Source organism: Helicoverpa armigera, chromosome 4 (assembly GCF_030705265.1).
Source record: "Helicoverpa armigera isolate CAAS_96S chromosome 4, ASM3070526v1, whole genome shotgun sequence".
NCBI classification, from domain to species: Eukaryota; Metazoa; Arthropoda; class Insecta; order Lepidoptera; family Noctuidae; genus Helicoverpa; species Helicoverpa armigera.
The window spans coordinates 6,255,138-6,271,145 of record NC_087123.1 but is presented as its reverse complement, the minus strand read 5'-3'; the positions used below and the strand labels follow the sequence as shown (position 1 = coordinate 6,271,145).

At 34.3% G+C, this 16,008-nt stretch overlaps 2 protein-coding genes and 1 long non-coding RNA gene across 4 annotated transcripts; all 3 read left to right on the top strand.

Moving 5' to 3' along the window:
• Positions 1-909: 909 nt before the first annotated feature.
• Positions 910-15,092, top strand: LOC110384121 (endocuticle structural glycoprotein SgAbd-5). 2 transcript variants are annotated; one of them, XM_064034113.1, is made up of 4 exons: positions 910-1,069; positions 1,690-1,817; positions 2,274-2,516; positions 15,079-15,092. In XM_064034113.1, exons 1-3 carry the CDS (start codon positions 1,061-1,063, stop codon positions 2,497-2,499), a joined length of 363 nt encoding a protein of 120 aa, XP_063890183.1. In that variant the 5' UTR covers positions 910-1,060; the 3' UTR covers positions 2,500-2,516; positions 15,079-15,092. The 2 variants fall into 2 exon arrangements, with proteins under 2 accessions (XP_063890183.1, XP_021200901.1); XM_021345226.3 differs by lacking the exon at positions 15,079-15,092 and having other exon boundaries at positions 911-1,069; positions 2,274-2,569.
• Positions 8,105-9,007, top strand: LOC110384124 (endocuticle structural glycoprotein SgAbd-5). The gene is made up of 3 exons (XM_021345231.3): positions 8,105-8,247; positions 8,352-8,461; positions 8,728-9,007. Exons 1-3 carry the CDS (start codon positions 8,239-8,241, stop codon positions 8,951-8,953), a joined length of 345 nt encoding a protein of 114 aa, XP_021200906.1. The 5' UTR covers positions 8,105-8,238; the 3' UTR covers positions 8,954-9,007.
• LOC110384123 (uncharacterized) lies at positions 9,350-13,165 on the top strand. Its single transcript, XR_010276452.1, has 3 exons — positions 9,350-9,569; positions 10,396-10,566; positions 12,897-13,165. It is a non-coding gene; the product is annotated as an uncharacterized LOC110384123 (long non-coding RNA).
• Positions 15,093-16,008: the final 916 nt, after the last annotated feature.

The window sequence follows — 16,008 nt, the reverse complement described above, 5'->3', positions numbered from 1 at the left end:
TCAAAGTCAATATTTGAAATAGATCCATAAATTATACAAATTACTTTGGTATTCTCTATTTGATGAGTTTAGAACTCATTTGTTTTTAGGGTTCCACACACAGGGACCTAAAACAGGACCTTATTGTTTTCGCTCTTCTGTCCGTCCGTCCGCCCGACTGTCACCAGGCTGTATCTCATGAACCGTGATAGTTAAAGAACTGAAATTTTCACAGATGATGTGTTATTGAAAACTAGAATTAAATAAATATTTTAGAGGGCTCCCATACAACACACGTGATTTTTTTCTCCGTTTTATTAATCGGTACGGAACCCTTCGTGCGTGAGTCCGACTCGCACTTAGCCGGTTTTTTTAGTACATACTTGCAGGTGCTATAGGAAAAGTGCTACAGAAATAATTGTTCTATTTTATATAGCTCGGGAAATTAAATAACTATTAGAAATACGTGCTATCATTACTACAAACATTTCCTAACAAATTTAACTGAGATTGGAATCTGATTGCATACATACATAAATGTACGTAATGAAGAACCATCCGCCGTCTCAACCTCTAACCTAATAGCTCAATTTAGACGTTTGGCATTCGGAAGTGTTTCATAATTGTCTCAAGGTTGTAATAAAACTGTTATGCCTTTATAAACAACAAAAAAAAGTTTAAAGTTACACTTTAAGTAAAAACTTTAGTCAAAAACTGTGAAAACATGGAGAAGAATTGCTAACCTACAAGTTTTCTAAGAGACAACTTATCATCTATCCAGAAATTTTAATTAACTTAATTAATAAAAGAAAGTAGTTCATCGCTAAAGTAATTAAACATTTCAAGAAAATACTTTTCCATTATCCACATTGAAAATCGACGTACACAATATAATATAAAAGTTTTGTTTATTCTTAACATTAAGGGAATAACATAATATTAGGTATGTGTCAAGCGGTTCACCTTCTACTGGTACTGCTTTAGCATATATCAAATCAAAAGTTGTGCTAGATATAAAGACCGAATTTCATGTGAGATTCGTCACTTCAACGTATTCATCCGTAAAATCACCACTTCAAACATGAAACTGGTTCGTTATATTTGTGTATTTTGTGTGAAAAAGTGTTTAGTGAAATAGGTGAAAAAAGTATCAAATTAATATTTAAAAAGTTACATAAAATAAATTCGGCTCGATTTTTACGCAATTTCCACTTCAGTTCCTCAATTAACTTTTGGAAATGCATTTTTTCTGAGAAAGTGCTTATTTTCCGATATGATTTTTCCAATAATCGAAGCAGTTCTAAACACTATTCGTGAATAAATATAGTTTAATCAATGTTGAATTGTTTTAAATACATTCCAAAATAACTTATATTACCTGTAGTAGTACTTTTTTTGTAACAATTTCTTAAGAATGTGAATTTCAACCAAAAATACTCTAATTATTTTAACTATTTTCGTTCCTTATACAAAGCTATTTCTATTGAGTTACTGCACGATAATGTCAGATAATCACTTTTAAAATTATTATTATTTTCACTCTCACTTACTAATCATTTTCACTTGGAATGCAGATTTTCCAATTACATTTTGCACGATTTATTTCAAACACTTTATATCAATATGAGCTTTATATGAATATTTATTACAATTTGAGCAGATTTTTTGGAAATACAATGACATAAACCATGCTTTTTTATAAAATTTCAGATCGTAGTACTCTGCTTGGTCGCGGTGGCGGTTGCTGCCCCTCCCCCAAGAATAAACTACTCCCAGGACAATGTCCAAATTACCAAATACGAAAATGACAACCTTGGACTGGGCAACTACAGATTCGCGTAAGTTTCCAAGTGTTTCTTTTTAAACTGTCTACTACTTTCTCTTAATTATAATAATCCTCGATGCACCCTTAAAAAAACGAAAGAAATAAAATATTCAGAAAAAACTCAATAATAGTGTTCCAGAATGCAATCTTTCAAGGTTCAAAGTCAAAGCAAAAATCCTCAATACCAGTTAAACGTAATCAGGCACTTTTGTGGGCCCAATCCAAATATTTCAGCAATTATGAATGAATGAATTTAAAATTCCTCCGATGTTGATAATGATGTCCTCCTGGCCGATTGTCTGCTACGGCAGCTTTTCTCATATAAGGAGAATAGCCAACTGTGCAGGGCATATTTTAGTGCACAAGCATTTGCGCAGACACACTCAACTCCTTCACTGTCAAAGCCTGATGGGACGATAATTCGACACGACCACAGAGATTACCTACTTATTCATAATCTCCATTCCAGGTTTGAACAGACTGACGGACAGGCGGCGGAACAGCAGGCTGAGTTGAGGAACGAGGGTCGCGAGGACGAGTCCATCGCAGTCAAGGGTTCCTACACCTGGGTCGGCCCCGACGGCGTGTTCTACCGTGTCAGCTACATCGCTGACGACAATGGCTACCAGCCCGAGATCGAACAGGGACCCGGAGGCGGCGTCCCACCCGCAGTCGTCGCATCCCTCCTCGGTTAATTAGATGTTGTTATTGATTAAAATTACCAAATATGTATGTTAAAAGTTATAATAAAAATTGAAAAACTTATTTTTGTCTCTCATTTCTCATATTTCTTACTACATTTTTTATGTAAATAATAGGTACCTAAATCGAAAAGTAAAGTAAAAATACGCTCCGACGATTCGCAACAATGCGAAAAAAGTCGTCTAGACCTGGGCTGAAAAGACCAGGTCACGTCAGGCGAATACCTAAGGGCAAATGGTGAATCCATAAAATGACTGACAGAGATACTTCTTTACACTAAGGAAAACAAATATGGAGGAGTGGTAAAGGATACAAATGACCTGACAAGCAATGGAAAACTAGCGATTGTAACAGTGCGTTCGCTGTACCTATCTGTTACTTTTGCATATCGCCGGTCTATCTAGCTATAATATTTTTTTCCATCATCATCATCATACTAATGTAATAGTGAACATTGTTCTAGAAACCTCTCTGTAAATATACCCATATTTGCAACGGCTGGCAAATTGATAAACTCGCAACGAGTCAGTATTACCACATTGTTTTCTCTATTAACAATGGCGTGATCTATGGTCATAATTATTAACTGCGAAATACTTTTGTTTATTGGGCTGTTGGCATTTCTCAGTTAGTTTAAAATGATGCGCAAGAGATGGTAACGCCTACATATTGTGAACTTCTACACGACATCAACATTTATTATACGGTTGTAAGCATATCTGCGCCAGAGGCGGCACATTAGATAAACTTAAAGGGTCAAGTAGCCATTTATGGGCTTAGGCATTTGCACATTACAATTTAGTTAGATCAAATCACTGCCACGTCAATGTAGCAAAAACCTTCATATTTTCATCAAATATATTAGAAGCATGTAGGATTTTCCCAATGAGTGAACCACCTTTTTCTATGCACCTGTCACAAAACCTTTATGTGTAACACAGGTTGTCAACTCAGATCAATCGTATAAACTCAAACTCAAACTCAAAATATTTATTTGCATGTTAAGGTTGTACAGATCTTAAATATAGGTTTAGGTTCAGCTTAACGGCCTTTTGCAGGCGTTGCAAAAATGTGAGGGCTTATTGCTAAATTACTTATTGCTAACTTATATTCTAGACATAAACTTTTTATCAAAAACAAGTGCGTATTAGATGTAATGTGGTAGGTAGTATTAGGTGATGTATCTTTATTTTCTTTATATTACAAATTAATGTTGGTAGTTGCTGTTGTTATTTTATGATTTATATATTATATTTTATATATACCTATTGATTTTAGCTTTTTTATTTTTCGAAGTATTCTTTTATTGAGTAAAAACACCTTTTTATTAGGAATATTTTTAACTTTTTCTGAAATATTATTTCTTTATTTTCATTTTGTAGTTCTTTAGGTAATCTGTTAAATATTTTGACTGCCATGTAGTAGGGACTTTTGTTGAGCATTTTAATTCTAGATGGAGGTAAGTACAGTCTATTTTTATGACGGGTGTTTATATTGTGGGTGTCTTTAACTTTAATGAAGTCATTTTTATTTTTAAATACAAACAGGCATATGTCGTAAATGTATATGGGTGGTAGGGTCAAGAGGTTATATTTGATAAAAAAAGGTCTACAGCTATCTTGGTTGTCTATTTGGGCTATGATTCGAATGCACTTTTTTTGTAAGACAAATAGGTCGTGTACGTTAACACTATCTCCCCATAGCATGATGCCGTATCTTAACCAGGAGTGTGCATATGCGAAATAAGCTGAAAGTGCCGTCTCAATGTTTGTGCTACATTTAATTTGGAAAAGGGCGTATGTGAATTTTGATAGTTTTGATTTTATAAGTTCTATGTGGGCTTTCCAGTTTATATGGGTATCTATGTTTATTCCGAGTAGGTTAAATGTATCTACGTTTTGCAAAGTTGTGTTTCTAAAAGTAGTGTCTATTGTTAAAGGTGGAGTTTTGTATGATCTAAACTGTATGGTTTTTGTTTTGTTGTAATTTATTTCTAAGTTATGATCATCAAGCCAACTTGTTATTAATTCTAAAGTATCTTGTAAAGTGGGTGTGGGTGTCTGCGTTCTGTCGTATTTTATTAGAATAGATATATCATCTGCAAATAATACCGGAAGAGTTAGGTCTTTGTTAAGAATTTTCGGTAAATCGTTGATGTATATTAAAAATAATACACATCCCAGAACACTACCCTGTGGTATTGAACATGTTGTTTTTATTTCTTGTGATCGGATTACTTTGATTTCGTTTGCATTTGTGTTATAATTTTCTATTTGTACAATTTGGGAATATATGTATTCAACATGTATTTGGATCAAACAGTACCTACCATTTCACCATTAAAAAGCCGATTGTTGAGAATGCCAAAGGGCCATTGTGCAAACTTTAATTAATTTATGCTATCCACTTGATGCAACATTTTTGTCGCAACTTTTGTTGTTGATAAAATGTACGTTATTGTGCCCATGGCTTTTTGAATTGTAAATTCAAATGTACTTTTTATGGTAAGTATTATTTTTCAAGCCTTACATATTATCATGTGTACAGCCTTTTTCACAACTATATATGTTGGGGTCGGCTTCCAGTCTAACCGGATGCAGCTGAGTACCAGTGTTTTACTGCTTATCTGACCTGCTCAATCCAGTTACCCGGGCAATACAATACCCCTACAATAACCCAAGTAAGCAAATGGTAAAGTGAGCAAAAATCCCTTACAGATTTAAATAATATCTGTGTGATAACCATTTGCTTACCAGCGTATAAGGTTCGCATACAATCATATCATTCTCCTACGGAATTTGTTTTAGTGTGTTTCCAACATGCAATATTTCTAGTATTGCAGCAACTAGAGCGTACTCATCATTAAATTCATCTTAGTAAGTATCAAAAACCAATTTATTCATTTCTAAGTATTGAAACAGGCCAAGCTTAAACAAATGAGAACCTGTTGGAAAAACTGCACCACAATAAATGTAAAGGCAATCACAACGATATTTTGACTCTATTAGAAATGTGGCGTGAACAATAATCTATTCTCAACAAATTGTTCAACTCATGACCTGTTCATGAAAGTTGTTACTCGCTGTTATTATAAGCTTCCATTTCGCAAGTGGCATGGCACCCATAACTTAAAGTCGTTATCTCTATCTTTGCCTAGCTACATATGCATATGTAACAGCGGAAAAAATAACTCTTATTATTAATACCTCTAACGTAAGCAAAGCACTCAAAAAGATATTAATGAATGTAACACTTGCAGAACTTGTCACACCCAGTCATACCATTGACATGTATTAGGTACAAAGTAACGCAATAATTATTGTAAAGGAAAATTTGTTGAATATTAAACAGTTTTAAATACGTAGGCAAACTAATAGCTACTCGTTATTGCTTGTATTGTATATGATGTTGAAAGCTTGCTCTAATTTTCGAAATATATTTAAAATATTTCTCTGACTATTGAATAAGATAGTTAGCAAAATGTACCTACGTCAAACATGATTGTAGGTCAAAATAAAGTCAATCAAATTACCTTTAGGTATATCCATTAAATAATAATGTATTTAATATCTTATGTACAAAACAGGTATTTTTAAGATAACAAATACTTTTACAATATTGTTAAAAATAACATCAATTTGTGAATCATCTTTAAGTCTGTAGCATAATTGCTCAAGGCAGACTCCCACGCGAAGTGAAATCATTTTACATTTTTTCATAACTTGTGAGCTTTAAAAGTGAATCTTTTGTACAATTGTTTACATTTTTGTGTTGCCTTTCTGGGCCGGTCAAGTTCATGTTGTTGGGTCCACAATTTTACGGTTTCGCGAATCAGCAGTGGACGTTCTATAGGTAAAGTAAGAAGATGATGCTAAAGCTTAAAGATTATTTCCTAATAAATTAATGATGGCAATATGTTCGTGTTCTTCGATGATTTGACTGTTTAATGCAGAAACGGACCTATTTATCATCAGCCAATGTTTATTTTTTTACAAGGACTTCCTTACTATAAAGACATAAGGAGATTTTGACATATCAAGGGTAACCCCTCGGGCTTAAAGATGATAAGTCTCCAAAACTGTAAGTACCTCTTAAAATGTGACTCTGATACTCTGGGTCAAGGTGATGTAGCTTTAACGGAAGATTCGCGGCCTGTCCGGAAATAATTTAACTAGTCGTGTTGCATTCAATTTTATATGGAGATTCCAATAATTATTTAATTTGAGTTAATAAATTATAACAGGTATACCTTGTTATTAGAATTTAGTATCGTTAAATAATTATGGAGTTAATAAAAGCTATTTGGTTAATTAATTGATGTGTTTGTCTATTGATGTTAACTGGTCTGTTGGTCGCAGTGATCGCAAGCGCGACTGCTACGCATGAGGTCCCAGGTTCGATTCCTGGATCTTGTCGAGATCCGGAGTTTGTAAGTTGACTATGTGATCTCGCGGCTGGGAGGGCTGTTATGCTGGCATGCTGGCGTCGTGACCGTGAATGTCCCGGGACTATTTGTTGCTAAAACGTCAGAGGTTCATAAATACCAATTAACTATTAAGAAAAAAAAATACAAAAAGACAAATTAATTACTTTTTACCCAACGACCTTTATGAGAAAAGATTTACTGAAAAATAATTTCGAGAAACAAAACTGCAGACTTACTTCACTGTTGCAATATCAAGACAGCTCTATCAATCAACATTGTAGGCGCTGAAGCCTAAAACGTACAGAGACAATGATCAGAAAAGGTCAACTCAATGAAACACTACTATTTGTTATAAAAAATATTTAACTCTGAATAGGGTATTTTATATAAGACATATGCTATTCTAACAATACTTTTGTATTTCTAAACAACATTCAAACCATTTTAGGCAACATACGAGAATAATTCCATTAATAGGATTAAAATTCTTGCAGAATCATTAAATTACCGAGAGACTTACAAAGTATTATAATGGGTGTCGGGTTACTAAAAATCATTATGTCTATTGGCTAACCACGTTTAGGTACAAACACGCAGAGGTCAAAGGTAAATGTCATCTTGCATGATTATTGATTAGTTGATTTTCATTACCTTTAGTTAATAGCTCCTGATTGATTAGGTCACTTAGTTAAAAAATATAATCTTAACTGTATACATAGGTCTGTGGTAAATCGACTTTTTGAAATCGAATAGCAACTTTCCCTGCAATATTGTCATCCCTGAATGCTGCAAGATAAAATAAGGAATGCCTGAATCACCATATATCATAATCTATTTAATGTGAAAAACTAGTATACAAAAACACATACTGGTTTAGGTACAATAGAATTATCGAACAATGACATTCTGAAAACTAACAAAGCAATTGTCATAAAAATGACTAGAAACATCTTCACATATTCGATCCATGTGACGATAAAAAGACCTTTCCTAATTGCTGTCAATCACACAAATTATAGTTATTATCACATTCTGCAAAGTACCTACACACATACATGCATGCATGCATATAATTAAAATCATAATTTCGAAAGGTTCCCATCAAATACGTCCTCAAATGTTTCGCGGCTTACCTTCGCCGTGTCGTAGGAGTGGTCAAATATACAAAACATTGTAACGAGATGTGCGTCAACTAATAACAGTATGTTGTAATGCAATATTCCGAATAGTATAAAACATGAGTAAAGATAATTCATGAGCACATAGTTCAAGTAAACTCGATACGGTAAACCGTTTAATAGTGATCATGAAATTGGTTAGTTGTGAATTTAAAAATAATATTTAAATATGAGAATAAATATTATTTACTGTTTGCGGTGTTATTGTGCAGTGTTGTTAATAGTGCGGTTTTGTTTTCAGTTGGTGCTTTGTGCTTTAGTGGCCGTGGTGGCAGCCGCCCCTCAGGCTCAGGATGTTCAGCTGTTGCGATATGATGCCGACAACGATGGTCTCGGCACCTACAATTTCGTGTAAGTCCTCATACTCCAAACAAGTTAGGGATTCTTGCCTGGATTTGCTAAAATTCGTGCCTGGATAATAATTATGAATGTATTTTTTTATCTTTTAATGTGTCAAATATCTGCGATGAGATTTTATTTCTGTCAGCATTTTGATCTTAAGTATCTAAACTCGCAATATTTTAACCGGGAAACATTGGCGGGTGCAGTTTCATAAAAAAGTAAGGATATTTTTTTTTTGTTTCTATTATTAAAAATTCAAAATATTCTGTTCACAGATATGAACAAAGCGATGGCTCAAAACGCAACGAGAACGGAGAACTCAGGAACGTGGGTGCTGAAGATGAGTTCGTCGCGATGAAGGGTTCCTACTCCTGGGTGGGTCCTGATGGCGTCACCTACACGGTCAACTACGTGGCTGATGAGAACGGCTTCCAGCCCACGATAGAACAGGGCCCAGGAGGTGCCGTGCCCTCCGCGGTCGTCGCCTCACTCCTCGGTTAAAACCTTTTAGAAATAATAGCCTAATTTGTTAAATAAATTTATTTTTAAGCCCTATTTTGAATTTTATTTTGTGATTTCTTAAAATATTTATACACAATACTCGTTCACTTAATAATACTTAACCATAATATTAGTTGTATTGGGTCGTTTTCAGAGTCCCTTCAGAATATCTAAAGGTATATAGGCTGACAGTTACAGGAATAACACATAATCGTCCTGAATGTTGTTTTGTAATTTCACACATTCGATTATAAAAAGCAGATAGATATAGCGAATAATCCTCCTAAACTATAATAACACTGGAAAAAATAATTTCATACGTTTGTAATGATTCAGTATAAATACTCCTTTCTAGACTTGAACATAGAGTTTTTCTCTTAACACCAAGTTTTTTTTAGGATCAACTATGTCAGACAGACCACAAATGTCAAAAAATAATTATTTCTTGGATTTTTTTTAGAAGTTCATATTTTAGTGTCTACGGTATCAATAAATTGAACGGGTATCGTTAAAATTTTGCGTAAATGTATCAAGTATTTGTCCGATGTATTTATTGGCCGGTAGGAGCGATTTTGTTTTTCACTTCTTTTTGAACGAGGAGCCTGCCAATCGAAACGTAAGTAATAAGAAAAAATCTTCTTTCCCAAATCAGAACAAAATTGGACACCTTACCTTCTACATAAGGAGCCGTAGATCATCCTAATTTGAATAACTGTTGTTTTTGTACGTGTTAAGATCATTGTTAGTACAACTATCATGATAGTAAATATTTGCAAAATTGATCGCCATGTTTGACATAAACTTGCCAAAAGTAGTTATTATTCTACTAGAACACTGAAAACTATATAATCTGGTTTTCTTCTTCACCTCAGTTCGAGACCGTTTTGTTCCCCATTCAACATAAGCAAGTTTCAGAGGATTTCAATTTTACAAACAAACATTTATTTTCTGTCCATCCTTTAAATCAAACTTGCCATTTTATTTTAGATATGTATTTTATTCGTGCTGGCTACAATGAGATAATTCTAATTAGTATATTTGGTCCCACGCTGTACACAACATACTGACTTTAATAGTTTAAAACAATTGCTGCGAACAATGGTACAATTTAATGGAATGCTTACTTACTGGATGACAAATTCATTAAAAATTTGCCAAGCAAATAAATATATTAATTAAATTTAACGTCTAAAACCATTTGTTACGTAACTGGACATGAATAAAAGACGAGGTAATTGAACCCGAATAAAATACCATTTAAAATTCTTGAAGTTTATCCCTTCATTTACTACATATTACATTTACCCAAAATATACTAACATACATTAAGCAGTCTTAACTAACACTTGTAATACATGATGTTTTATGAAGAAGTGTAAAATTTTAATACCTACTGGAAATAAAAGGCATTTTATTTTATCCCTTCATTAAATGGTTTGCAGCAAAATGACACCTGGCAGGGGCAACTCTTCCAGTATAAACACAGGGGAAATGGTGTTGACCGCAATTAAGAAACTGATGAAAAACACAGGATGGACTGCGCGCACCATCATCAAGTTTATTAGAATGGAGTATCGTGTTGCTGATCCAAAAATAAGCCGAAAAGTTTCCAGGTAATTTTTATCACGCATTATGTGGATACAAGTGTACATATATGAAGGTATAGGAACAGTGATCGAATGTGTAGGTATAGGCGCGAATCTAACATTGATAAGCTAATTCCTTAGGAGGTGGTAGCATTAAATTAAGTAGGTATAGCTATCCACTAGTTACAAGCTACAGATGGTTACTAAAATGCGCCCTTATACTGCTTAACTCATTTGGGATGCTTGCATGCAACCCATTCTTTAGTTACTCGTGTAGGTTTTGCCTGACCCTGGTAAAGCTTCAAATATATTTTTTCTTAGTTCTTCATGAATTAATTCCGCATACGTTTGTGGAATTAAATTTCAAAATCGTGCACGTAAAGGTTTAATTTAATATAAATAATTACATGTAAATGTAGGTAAGTATGTAAGATAATTATGACATGCCCTTCACCTATGGAGTGACCGCTCAGATATTTGTCTTGTACAAAACATCTGCCCATGCCCTTTTATGGTCATGATGATGTTAGCTTAAACAGAAGTACCTACGTATTGCGTACCTCCTAGAATTTTCAAATAAAATAGTACATTCCTACGTGCATACAATACTAAAACTAGCTTGATCAGTTTTCTAGTAAGTTTAACTAATGAAAACACATTTATTTTTATTCAACTTACATCTAATTATGTAGAGTTTCTGCCACAAGAATTACTTCAATATCTACCTGAATATAAAAGTGGTGTACAAAACATTATATCCATTATTATAAACAGCTAATCCATCCGATGACCCACGTAAAGATGATATGATGATATGCAATGCAACAGCGACCTTGTTATTTAAAAAAAAAGTACGCAATAATTATGACAAAAGGTTAAAAACGCTAAACCCTATAAAAAGCAAAAAATAACTTTTAACACTAGGTAAACTAAATTTTGTCGTGTCGGGGGACCGCTCTAATTCATTACTTTAGATACGTCTTTTTTTTGTTTTAAACTAATGTTGTAATTAGGTAGGTATCATTTGATTTATGTTAGTATTTATGTAGGTAGAAAGCGGTCCCCCGACACGTCAAAATTTAGTTTACCTAGTGTTAAAAGTTATTTTTTGCTTTTTATAGGGTTTAGCGTTTTTAACCTTTTGTCATAATTATTGCGTACTTTTTTTGGGTCGGGGGTTTTTTTAAATTTATAATTTAATTTTATTTCATGCTTTTTAAAGGAGCTCCTTAATTTTTCCTTCTTTCATTTAATTTATTTTATCTTAAGATGGGGTCGTTAAATGCGATCTCGGCCAAAGGAAGCTGTTTAACAATCCTCATGACAAACTGGCTCTGGGAGAATTGCACAGATTGAGAAACAATAAAGATTAACCTTTGGACATTCTAGATTTTCAGCAAAAATATAAATCGGTTTATCCGTTTCATTCCGGCATTCCAGGGTTTCATCCGCCACATCCCATTTCCAGCATCAGGTTCTCGTCAATCAGAAACATGAAGAGAACTCGTCAAGACAAATTCAACGAGCCCAAACTCGATGGGTTTACTAAAAGGCAGTTCAGGGTTACGTCTCCTATCTTCGTGCCCTAACAGCAGACCAGCTCAGTGGTTCCAAAAGACATTAGTGTTTCAAATTTCAGATCCCACATATACTTGCAAGTAAACTGAGCGTGTAACATTCCTATCACATCTAGCAAACGAGCTGATGACCTTGAAGACCTGAACCGATTTCCACCAAACATAGCTAAGAACACTCCCGACTGGCATACCTTTTAAACAAAAAAAACCGCATTACAATCGGATCATCCGTTTGGGAGCTACGATGCCACATACACACACACACACACACACACACACACACACACACACACACAGACACGTCAAACTTATAACACCCCGTCGTTTTTGCGTCGGGGGTTAAAAAGATCTCACGCTTCTTTTTTGTAAAACCAAAAGCATTCCTTCTTATTTCTTGCATCTTCCGTCTAAAATAATTCCTAATTGGATTTATAAATGTCAATAATGATATCCAAATAAAGCTGTATGAGAAACTTCATGGGAACCGTGTTCCATACGATATATATTGACTCTAAATTAAACATCTTTTAACCATGATATTATAATTACAAACTGGCTGTTCCCTGCGATTTCACGCGTGTCGTCCGGGGGGACTTGGTCCTGTACCCAGATTAAATATTTATGTTACCCGGGAATAGTTTAGCTTCCCAACAGTGAAGTCATTTTTAAAATCAGTTCAGTTGCTATGGATCATTTAGGGAACAAACAAAATAATGTTTCTTCTTGATTATTTTAGTACCCCAGCAGATGTACTTAACATGTCAATATGTGTCGTTGCAGGGCGTTAAAGCGTGGAGTGAGGCTGGGACTGCTGCAAATGGAACAAGGTCGCTATAGGCTCAATGAAATGTCTCGTCTGGCACATTCTGTGAAGCCGCGCAGCCAGCGCCCGCGCAAGGCAACCAAGCAACGGGAACGCCCCCTAAAGGTGCGCAGTCGCACACCCTCCAGTGCAAGGACTGATGACTACAGAAATTGAAAAATGTAAAATATAAAAATGTTACTGATTTTTTATTGAAAAGTAAATAAAGTTGTTCCTTTTTTTAGTATTTTTAGTTTTTTATTTGTGTTTAAAAGTATTATGACGCTGTATTCCATTGACTACATAACTACACCTTTTGTAATTACATATAATACACTCTTTTGCAAAAAAAACGGGCACCTGTGCGAAATCTTAGTTTTAAGGACTTTACGTGTATTTCAAAGGATTTTAATGATTGTAGTATGTTTCTAGCATCAAAAGAGTTAGCCAAGCATGCGTGAGAGTGTATTCTAAATTTGAATTTTGTACAATTGCTAAGAAATTGGGTTTAACCTTGTTTTGGACTAATTGCTGGCAGAAAGTTCGTCGGTGTTTTGAAAAGTTTTTGAAGTGATTATCAGAAAATTAAATTATAAATTAAAAAAAACCCCCGACCCAAAAAAAGTATGCAATAATTATGACAAAAGGTTAAAAACGCTAAACCCTATAAAAAGCAAAAAATAACTTTTAACACTACGTAAACTAAATTTTGTCGTGTCGGGGGACCGCTCTAATTCATTACTTTAGATACGTGTTTTTTTTTTTAAACGAATGTTGTAATTAGGTAGGTATCATTTTATTTATGTAAGTATTTATGAAGGTAAAAAGCGGTCCCCCGACACGTCAAAATTTAGTTTACGTAGTGTTAAAAGTTATTTTTTGCTTTTTATAGGGTTTAGCGTTTTTAACCTTTTGTCATAATTATTGCATACTTTTTTTGGGTCGGGGGTTTTTTTTAATTTATAATTTAATTTTATTTCATGCTTTTTAAAGGAGCTCCTTAATTTTTCCTTCTTTCATTTAATTTATTTTATCTTAAGATGGGGTAGCTATATGCGATCTCGGCCAAAGGAAGCTGTTTAACAATCCTCATGACAAACTGGCTCTGGGAGAATTGCACAGACTGTAAAACAATAAAGATTAACCTTTGGACATTCTAGATTTTCAGCAAAAATATAAATCGGTTTATCCGATCATTCCGGCATTTCAGGGTTTCATCCGCCACATCCCATTTCCAGCATCAGATTCTCGTCAATCAGAAACATGAAGAGAACTCGTCAAGACAAATTCAACGAGTCCAAACTCGATGGGTTTACTAAAAGGCAGTTCAGGGTTACGTCTCCTACCTTCGTGCCCTAACAGCAGACCAGCTCAGTGGTTCCAAAAGACATAAGTGTTTCAGATTTCAGATCCCACATATACTTGCAAGTAAACAGAGCGTGTAACATTCCTATCACATCTAGCAAACGAGCTGATGACCTTGAAGACCTGAACCGATTTCCACCAAACATAGCTAAGAACACTCCCGACTGACATACCTTTTAAACAAAAAAAACCGCATTACAATCGGATCATCCGTTTAGGAGCTACGATGCCACATACACACACACACACACACACAGACACGTCAAACTTATAACACCCCGTCGTTTTTGCGTCGGGGGTTAAAAAATGATAATGCAGTTTTAATTAATGATTAATGTACCTTTTTGTTAGATCAAAACATTTTTGAAAATCTATGCGTATTTGATAAAATTTTCACCTGTTCTAAATGGGCTATACTGATGATTGATGTCAATGTTAAGAGTTTCGGTATTTTAGCGTAAAGCGTTCTATTGTTTAGATATTGTACCCACGTGTTTTAAAATGTTGCTTTTTCATAATTAAACACCATTTAGAGGAGTATCAGTATTTCGGGCTTCGACAAACCCAGTTTAAAGTAAGCAGTGCCGATCACAACTCGTCTCCTATCAGACTTTGACATTTTTAAAAGTCTTGAAATTCTACAAAATACAGAAAATAGCGCATAGACTGTGAGCACGAGGTCTTAAGGTCTCGTAATCACTGATTTTTAAACAACCTCGTCTCTTGGGAAACTCCGTAGACCTCTGAAGATCTATGAGTCTGAGCGTTCAAATAGTGTGTTTTCATCCCACTGACATTTTATTAAATAAACTTGCCTGCACCGAGATTTCCTAGCATCTACAGCACTTTCTTGCTTAAATCATAACAATAATTGGGTATCTGCTCATTTCTTAAGAAACATACGTTTGGCCAATAATTTTGAATTCTTGACTCCCTTTCAGCTAAATCATCGTTTAGTAACCCGATACCTATGGAGTTATCGAGAGCTTCAACGCGGCAATAATTTGACTTTTTAGATAGCTGTAACCCTGTTCATCATTTTTCATGTGGTTAATTTTAACATTTATCACAAAATTTGGTATTTTTAAATGTCAAAGTCTGATAGGAGACGAGTTGTGATCGGCACTGCTTACTTTAAACTGGGTTTGTCGAAGCCCGAATTACTGATACTCCTCTAAATGGTGTTTAATTATGAAAAAGCAACATTTTAAAACACGTGGGCACAATATCTAAACAATAGAACGCTTTACACTAAAATACCGAAACTCTTAACATTGACATCAATCATCAGTATAGCCCATTTAGAGCAGGTGAAAATTTTATCAAATACGCATAGATTTTCAAAAATGTTTTGATCTAACAAAAAGGTACATTCATCATTAATTAAAACTGCATTATAATTTTTCTGATAATCACTTCAAAAACTTTTCAAAACACCGACGAACTTTCTGCCAGCAATTAGTCCAAAACAAGGTTAAACCAATTTTCTTAGCAATTGTACAAAATTCAAATTTAGAATACACTCCCACGCATGCTTGGCTAACTCTTTTGATGCTAGAAATATACTAAAATCATTAAAACCCTTTGAAATACACGTAAAGTCCTTAAAACTAAGATTTCGCATAGGTGCCCGTTTTTTTTTGCAAAAGAGTTTATTTGCATTTCAATGTAAGACATTGCTATTATTGGTACCCATATAAAAATGTGTTTGCTAGCAACATATAT